Source organism: Raphanus sativus, chromosome 7 (assembly GCF_000801105.2).
Source record: "Raphanus sativus cultivar WK10039 chromosome 7, ASM80110v3, whole genome shotgun sequence".
Lineage (NCBI taxonomy): Eukaryota > Viridiplantae > Streptophyta > Magnoliopsida > Brassicales > Brassicaceae > Raphanus > Raphanus sativus.
This window is the reverse complement of record NC_079517.1, coordinates 14,162,582-14,172,433: the sequence shown is the minus strand read 5'-3', so window position 1 is coordinate 14,172,433 and position 9,852 is coordinate 14,162,582. Positions and strand designations below refer to the sequence as shown.

The 9,852-nt window shown below is 31.0% G+C and overlaps 1 protein-coding gene across 1 annotated transcript; it reads right to left on the bottom strand.

Moving 5' to 3' along the window:
- Positions 1 to 8,649: 8,649 nt before the first annotated feature.
- On the bottom strand, positions 8,650 to 9,219 carry LOC108815996 (uncharacterized). The gene has a single exon (XM_018588549.2). It carries the CDS (start codon positions 9,105 to 9,107, stop codon positions 8,862 to 8,864), a length of 246 nt encoding a protein of 81 aa, XP_018444051.1. The 5' UTR covers positions 9,108 to 9,219; the 3' UTR covers positions 8,650 to 8,861.
- Positions 9,220 to 9,852: the final 633 nt, after the last annotated feature.

Here is a 9,852-nt window from a genome sequence, read left to right as displayed (position 1 = left end):
TTATTTATGTCCATCAGCTATAGAATAATAGTAACCAAGATAATAATCAATTTATTTAAAGAAATAACATTAGTTAATCTGTAAAGCAATGTAACGTTTAACGACAAAACACTGGGGAAAAGAAAAAGAAGATGAGTCTTTCGCAAAGCTGAAGGGTGACTTTATCGTGCGCTGAAGTACGCACGACATGATGTCATTAACCGGAAACTCTTGTAGAGTTCCATACTCTCCGGAGTCGACACGTTGCTAGGTCAGTTTATTATTCGGTCTGTTTGTGAATTTATTGCATCGTTTCTGAATTCTAGAATTGGGAATTTTGAAAGTGGATTATGTTTTAGGGATCATATAATAAAATATTTAATCCGTTTTACCAAAATAATAAATTTTTTGAAATTTTCACTGATTTTAATAATTTTACAGTATCGAATATAGCTCTCTTTAATACCACAATTTCAAATTAATTGATTTAATAGTAATTATTTTAATTTATATGGATAGAAAAAATAAATATACTCAGTCAAAAAAAAAAAAAAATATATTGATAATTTAAAAATTTTATCTTTCTGAAACGAATAGAAAATCTTAAAACTTTTATCTTCGTGAAATAAACTAACTTTGTTCTCTCATTGCAATGTTAAAATTTATATTTTATTACTAGTTTAATTACTAAAATAAATAAAACAACAATTAAGCATCTCTCAAATCATCTACAATCCAGTCAGGACTCAATACAAACATGATTTTCTAAACCATGCACACCTTTGTGTAGATGCATGCTCGTGGGTATGCAAAAGAATCAATGTCTTTTTCCCTATAAATTAGGTTCATATAGGCGGAACAAAGATGCAGATTTCTTTCCTTCTGATTTTATTTCACTATTGTATTTTTTACAACTTTGGGGTGGTCCATAAGGTTATGTATGCAGTGGCATCTTTGTGGTTAGTCTTCTTTCCCGACTTAGTGACAAATAATTGGAGCTTTAATGGCCCTACCAAACACAAAAGATAACATTTTAAAATCTCTCACTTGGATCTTAATTAGTCTGGCACCACTTGTCTAATAAAATCTGTGTTCAACAAAGACAAGCATGTCCGTTTTTTCTTTTATCTAGCTTTGTTTCATGTCTTGGTTTTACTTTATTAAAGAGTCCATCGGTAAATATTTATCAATCCGTATAATATGATAAATATGAATCGGTGCGCTGATATAAGCAAATAAAATACAAAAAAGGAAAAACATTATTGTATGATCATGTCAGAAAAATCAATTTGTTTCGAGAAAGATCATATATATTTTGGCTTGATATGATCTTTTGGCTTGATTCATTCAGTATTTTACCGAAGCTTTTCAAAGCCTTTCATTTTATCATCGACACTCTGATAATCAGTCAGATCAAGAACATAGTTAGGACATCCATAGGTATCTAAAGGAATCTCTCACAATTAAATTAGTAAAACTAAATTAACAAAAGTAGAAAAGTGAGAATCAGTTTAATTATTTTTTGGATCAAAATATTAGTTTAATTTTCTTTTAATTTAAATTTAATTCTAATATCAAATTATATTATATTGTGAGAGACTTGGTTAAGAGCTTACATCAATATGGATACTCTTAAACAGGTATATAAATTTTTAGTTATCTATTTTACCAAAAGTAAATGGAGGCGTTAACATGGACTGAAGCACATGTTATCCAGCCACAGGACACAGATCGTAGTAGCGTACAATTACCGGCAATAACTCCAACTGTATCAGGTAGATGGTGTTTTATGGATGGTTCCTAGAAAGAACATGAAAGGTTTTTTGGACAGGGCTGGTACAGTACTTTGGAAGGATTTGATGGACTGATGGGAGCAAGGAATACGAGAGCGAGTAGTTCGCCATTGCACTCGGAAATGGAAGCTCTTATTTGGGCAATGGAAAGCATGAGAAATTTAAGACAATACTCAGTTATTTTTGCAACGGATTGTTCTCAGTTGGTGAAGATGGTTTCGGAACCAGAAGAGTGACCAGCCTTTGCAAGTTACTTAGAAGACATTATCTCTTTGAAAAGAAGCTTCACAAGATCAGAGCTCCTTCATATACCACGAACACAAAATAAAAGGGCGGACAGCTTAGCACGCAGTGCCAGGAAGCAATCGTCTTTTGTCGTTCATATAGATACGGAACCTCCAGTTTGATTTACAGAGTCTATATGAGTCTGTGTTTGCTGACAAAAAAAAAATTTAATTATCTATGTTTTTATCAAATAAGTGTAAAATATCTAAAACTTTCAATATTTGATATAAATTTTAAAATAAATTGGGTTATTTGGACCCATACTCAACTAATCTTCCAAACGTCACAGTACTGATAATTAGTCCTGTCCCAAAATTTCTTATAAGATTTTTAAAAATGATCTCATTTGAGCAACTAAGGAGGGCTTATTGTATCAAGAATTTGAATGAATGCAAGATTTGGATAATCCTATAAAATTATTACAAGTTTTAAGGGTTTTTGAAAAAATTCTGAGTTTTTGGAGAACCTTTTTAAAATTTAAATTATATAATTTGATATTTTTATTATTTTGTGAAATATATAAAATGTATAAAAATTTTAAATCGATTTCCAAACATATTTTTTTTTATTTTTTCCATTTCAAACATTTTGATTATTTTTAAAGTATAAAATAATTTTTTCATTTGTAAAAAAAGTTTCAAATATCATCATAAATGGTGGTGTTTTGATTCATTGATTTTTGTTCACTAGAAAATATCACCCAAGCTCCACCAAATCTCATTTTATAGTTTTTATTGACAAAATCCATATTTCCCAATAAGCTGGAATTTGAGGAACTTATAGAAATGACTAATTCAATAAAATTGGATTTCATAAAGAATTTATAAATGCTAAATACAAAAGAATAATTTTTAAAAAATATAAAAATGAAAATCTTCTCTAATCCTTGATCCATATAGATCCTCATAGTTTATAACATGACTCAATATCTATAACTAAAGGTTTATGCAAGTAATTTCTTTTACTACCAGACTGACTACCCGAGTATATTTGATATATTATTATAGATTAGAACTACAATCATGCGACAAATTTAGAATCCAGTGGACTAAAGATTATCAGTATATCATTCACCAAAAAAAATAGCCATCATACGTGATTCGTTTATAATGCATGCATTAAAAATACATCACTGTCTTTTTCAAAAAAAAAAACATCACTGTTACGTGTTATATTTGAGGAAGAAAAAGATATAGTTTGATAAGAAAAGTTACGTACACTACACACATTTCTACTTTAGTTCATCACGAAGACACCGATCTCCCACTATTTTTTGTTATCTTCTTTCTCTCCTTTTCGTTTTTTGATCACAAAGTTACACATTTTATTGCTTTCCTGTTGATCTTCTTTGTACTTTTTTCCCATTCTGTACATTATTAATAAGTACACCTGAATATCTATCTTTAGACAGTCAATTTCAATACGAATTGCGTATATTTACCGATTTTGCAGCAGAGATAGTTTCTTGCACGTCTCTTGAAAAATTAGAGTAGTTATTCACATTCTTAACATGAAGGGCACGATGGTTTTTCCTAAAGTACTTAGTTTCATATAGTTTTGGATTCGTGTAGATCGATGGGATATGGGATTGCAATCTCATACTCGATGGTTTAAACCAAAGACCGTATGCATTGAAAACAATTGTCTATAGTCCGAAGAGACTATAATTAAGTGTATAACCCGTAGGGTCTGAAATTCTTTGGATAAAAAATATTATACAAAAATTACATAATAGTGGAGACAATCAAGTTAAAAATATGGTTTTACGCGTAGGAAGAAGAATCAAAGATATATCGTACTACTGAGCAAATCAAAATTGCATATATATATCGATCATGCCCTGAGATTCCTGTGGACGAATATCATCCAACGATCAAAACGGATTAGAATATTAGTAATATACTAATATTGCTTCAGGAAGAATACTTAATATTCTCTGTTTATTGCAAATTTACAAAATAAAAGGGCGGAATATATCATATTAGAAATAATATTAAAGGAGGCATATATAGATATAGTTATATACTAATTCCTTTGATATAAACCGCATGTCGTTCAAAGATACGAATTTTAAGTGAACTGGGACTGATACTCTCCTCGCATGCCAAAAGTAAATAAAATTAGATTCTCTTATGCTAAGTTGGTTAGATAGATATAAACCAGCGGACTTGGGTTAGTGGCGCCTGAAGAATATATAATCTCAATACGGAGAATCTGTAGTTAAACTATTTTAAATAATAAAAATACGCAGTTGCTGTAATGAAATTAGTCGGCTGACGTCGATTACCGGATCCTCACAGTGATAAAAAAAATTTGGTTAGATATATAAGTACAACAACCTATTATTACTAACCTATAACTACTACACTTATGGAAAAATTTGAAATTTACACACACCTAAAATGATATTCCAAATTTATAACAATATTTATTCAGTTTTAAAATAGTAATATACATATGTACGTAGTATATCTTTAATAAAATGGTTTTGTTAATCATTCAGAGTCTCCCAAACTGATTAACTACAACATTTTAAGAAAATGAAATAACTGACATAGTCTTTTAGATATTGGGGTATGCTCGGTATTTACTTAATATATATTTCCATCCCATAACCGAAAAGTATTAAAGCTTTTAAAGTTAGAACATTGTTCTATTTTTTTCCCATAAAGAATACATTTTTTTTACAAAATTATTCAGCTCCAATCTTTTGTCTAGTTTTCTGTTTCACATAAATAAAATGCTCAATTGAGTACTCTAGCCATCAAATTATTATCTAACGCTCTGTGATTCACCATAACATTTATATGTAACTATAAGAAGTTAAGAACAACTAAGCAAATATGTGAAAAAATTCAGGATTACACACACACACATATACCAATAAACAACATACAGTAGTGTAAGCATGCGAAGTAAAGGAAGTGGATGTGCTCTTATATTTGCTTTTGTTCCCACTGTGTGGTATGAAAAGGGACTGATTTTCTTTGTTGAGTGACTAAAAAATTGTATAAATATTACTTAAATTGTTATGCTGGTTTCCTTTCCTTTTAATGACCAAACAAGCCGGAGTATATACTCATGTCACAAGAGCACATATGACCTTTTATTGTTGTATCATCAAGCACCATAAGGGCAGTTGAGTGTCTCTTCCAAAAAAGTATTTACCTTACTTAGCTCTAAAGGAAAAATAATGAAAGCATCGCTAAGTTGCTACTATACTTATTTTTATATACATGTTACAATAATTCCAGCAGAAGGTATCAAGAATTAGATATTGGCATGCCTAGAATTGAGGATGCCTTATGAACATGTCGACAATCTGCAAAGATGTATTTTCCTTTTTTAGTGGATCTTTGGGTATAAAATATAAATATATCACTAGCTATGAATTTATAAGAGTGTATTTAGTGTGCCCGGAGATGATCAATATATAGGTTGATGTGGAGAACGAGGATGGTATAAACCAAATTCCATTATAGTAGCTAGTGTTCCACTACAAATTAAGGACAATCCAAATGTTACTCTCTCTTTTGAAGCTAAGGTTGCTATAGTAAGTCAACTTTAATAAGCTCGGAAAAAAAATCATACAGACTTTGGCTGAATACGAGAACTGTTAGGCAAGGTGCTAGAACTTGAGGAGTTCACGTTCGAAACGAGCAGAACAGTCTAAGGATGAAGTGTCTTAATTCAGATACAAGATCTACCTTGACAAACAAAGAGAAAGAGCAGACTGAACCTCCTTGAGTGAAAATAATGTGGCCAACAACTTTGCAAACGTATACATACACAGTTAAGTGAGCCATGCTTTGCATAAGATGTGCAGTTCCTCTCTACACATTTCTTAATGTTTCAACAGAATGAGAAGAGGCAGAGGAAAGGTTTGACAACGTCGACGTCTTAATAATATTATTTTACACTTCCATCTGATTTCAGAGAAGTGACACCAAAATTGGTTGTATCTCTACCCGTCCACGACCTTTTCCCATTAAAGGAGTAGTAATCATGGGCAGGTACCAAAAGGGGATATCATAGCTGCAAACAAACAAACAAACAAGATTGTTTAAATCTCCAAATGCTCTTATGGAGAAACAAACAATCCATGACATGTAAAATATGGTTTACCTTGGCGAAGACGGATGAGAGTTCCAACAGAAATCTCGTTGCGATATTCTTGAACAAGAACCCTCAGACAAAATGATGTAAATTATTATTCTAGTTAATCAATCAAATTCCATATGAGATATCTGATATCTCTGAAATATATCTATTATGCCAAATATTGCATATAAGTCTGTAATCTTTCATGACTGAGGCAACCTTTAGCATATATAAAATTAAGGATGTGTTAACTTCTGCAATCTTAAGAGTTATGAACAACAAGATTCCAAGAGTGCCTCAAGAAGAAACAAGAACTTTCCACAGATGCTTGCCAGTTGGGAAGCTTGACATTTCAAGTTTGACAAAAACACTATGATAAGAACGTCAAATTACCAACGTGTGTCGATTCGATAATGCCATATCTCTCTTGGTCAACGTGAGTGATTTCTCTCTCCTGGTTAACATCGAAAGAAACATGCAGCAGACATCAAAAACATTACAGGACATATCAGATCAGAGACTTCAACTACTCAATGCCAGACCTTTGTGACAAGCAGAATCACCTCTCAGGTATGAAATCTTAATATCCCCACGATAACGAGTCCAATCTAAAAAGTAAGATGGTCTATTTGCTTTGTTCTGTTATTTGTTATTCGTTTTAAGGTTCTATTCGAAGCAGAGAAGTAGAGAAGAATTGAAGCAACCAGTGATCAAGAGAGATAGAGGAGAGAGACCACATAAAAAAGGTTTTAGCTCAAGTTCTAAAGCAAGAATAGATAGTGAGTTCCATATTAAGTTCATCGAGACATAAAGATTCAGATTGAACCATGTAGTTAAACCTCGGTGTTCTTTGCATTTCAACTTTTCAAGTACTTCGCTTAAGGTTCCTACATTAGGATTCAAGAGTAATTTGTGAGATTTTAGAAATTCATCATTGTTAAGTCTGTAAAGTTCGAAGAAATGTAACTTTACGTACCCCCCAAATTATATTAAATATATCAACTTGCTACAAGAGAATATTTAAGGTAATATTATTGTCGTTTATTTTTTCTTATACTTTTCTTTTTTGAAAACTATTTTTTCTTATACTTTTTTCCTCTTATACTTAACTTTATATTGCTTCCTTTTCTTTACTTGCAAATGCTTTAATTAAAACATATATTTTGGTCATTTATTTTAAAGTTAAAGAGTATTTTATCTTGTTTATTTGTGAGTGGTTTAGTAAATATTTCAAAGCTAATAAACAGCTGCAACAGAAAAAAACAAAATTTGATCATTCTTAGTTTTTATTGTTTTCAGTTTTTATTATTATTTATAAATATTCTTTAATATTCAAATTCTAGGAAAAATCAAAGTTATATGATTCCGGTTAATCAGAGAAAAGTTAAAGATAAAATAAAAATTAAATTAAATTGACAAAATCTACGAGCACATATTTAACTTATTTTTCGCTTACTTTCCAATACGGATATATCAATTTCTCACATTATATTCTATATGTTGTATGTTTTCTTAGATAATATGTTTTAAACTAATATTAATAAAACAGTGTATGAGAAAAAGGAAAAAAAAAATCATGAACAACTAAAAACACAGCTGCAAATGCTGTGAGTCTGTGACCAATCTGAAACTTACTGTTTTAGCTGTTTGCACTATTTTGAGTAATAGCACAGTGGAGTTGTGACCCAACCACAGCCGCTAAGAAGAGTCCTTCTCCCAATCACCCTCATATATTTTTTTCATTTTATATTTCCACTATTCATACTTTTGAACATCCACTAAACTTCTATTTCTTTTCATTTTCTTATTTATTTATTTATTTTACCCACTACTTTACCTTTTAAAAGTGTTTGCCTCATTTTTAAAAATGTATTTTCGAGTCTCTTAAACTATTATATGTGTGATTCACTGATTTGTCATAACATATAATGAGACCTGCAAAATAGCTACTTTTAAATGTATACTGCGGAACACCGAAATTGTATTTGGATAAGTATTTTTAATTGACTTTTTAACTCTAGTGGTTACTCAGTAATATAAATATCTCCTTATATGATCTTTTGATATCAGATATGAGTGGTTTATTGAATTCAAATTGAAAAGTCTGGTCGAAAAGGAATAGAAAGTAGAGACAAAAAGGCTTTTGAGAATTTTTTTGGTTCTTTCCTTTTTACAAATTTGATAAAACTAAATAGATAAATTTAAAAGTTCAGTTTAGATAATTGAATCTTCTATCAAACTATTTCTTTTTAAGAACCAACAAAGATTTGTGTAAAAAAAAAATTCTAATCAGAACAAAAGGTATATGAGTTGTAGTAAAGAAAAGGAAAAAAAATACAAATGTCAATAATGAAATTACTAATATATTTCTAACACATTTACATATATTTTCTGCTATATATAGTTTTCAGTGCCTAATATTGTTGAAACAATAGGAAAATGACATGGTTTGGCAAGACATGTCTAGTTTGGTTTGGTACAATTACAAAACTCACCAAGTAGCTATTGTGTATTAAGGGAATTCAGTACATTTTTCTAAAAGCCCCACGCTCTACATATGTTTTTGTTCATATTTTAACTTTATAATTTACAACGTTTACCAACTATTTATAAAATTACAATCACACGGTAAAATGAAAGAGAAGAAACATAAAAAGACGCATGAAAAAAGAAAATAAGAGAACGTTTTCTTCTTCTTCTTGATCACTCAATCGCCATGGGATCCGAAACTTTAGCAGAGCTTTTCTTCACTCCTGGCTTTCCAACAAACCATCGTCCGAATCTTCTAGTCCCACTCTGTTTCGCCGGTGTTTCCATGACCTCCCGGAGCTCTCCTCCGGCCATCTTTTCTTCTCCCTCGCCGGTAACCACCGCAGGTTTGGTAGGCTTCTTCATGCTCTCTCTATGGAACTTCCTCACCGTGTATACATCTGCGATAGCTAGCGACATCTTTTTATCAAGGTAGAAAAGAAAAAAAAAAGAAACTTACGTTTCCCCTTAATTATCTGAAAAAGCGGATGTATTTTGGAAAGGTGAGTGTTGTTGCATTTTAGGGGGAGAGGTTCGGGGCGTTATTTATAGAAAAAACTGATGGGGTCCATTGAATATATTGGTTTTGTTTGGCACGTAATATAAATATACGTATTTCTCTACAAGTACATAGATATAAGGTACAGATCTACTGGTGTTTCAAAAAAAAAGGGGGTACATATCTACTTAGAACTTATCTTGAACAAAGAGCGATATGAAACATTCTTTTTGACTCCTAGATTTCTTAAAAGATAATATACGTAAATCTTAAGGTTTCCAAATTACATAAACTCTTTCGTAAAATCTATTTTAACATATCTATAACCTCTTAAATTTTAAGACATGTCTTGGTAATCTATTGTTTTGTATGTCTTTTTCTTTGACGTTTGTAGGATTCTAGTGTTTTGCCTACGAGAATTGTAACTACAAATTGGTTAAATAAAGATTGTTATCAGGCAGGTTCATTTAGTAAATGAGTTTTGCTGATAGTAAGGGAACTAAAGAATGAAAACTGAATTTGAATCAAGAATGTGCTCCTAAGAGCCGTGTATCCTCGTCCTGAGCCAAATAATTAGGTCATCTTTTAGAGTTTGCACTCTCATTTCCTTTTGAGAACTCAGTCTGTTTCTGACAGCCTTATCAATGAATTTTCCTAATCAAATCA

Coding starts and splice junctions, on each gene's coding strand:
- LOC108815996 (XM_018588549.2), bottom strand. CDS start 9,107: ATGTCGCTAGCTATCGCAGATGTATACACGGTGAGGAAGTTCCATAGA.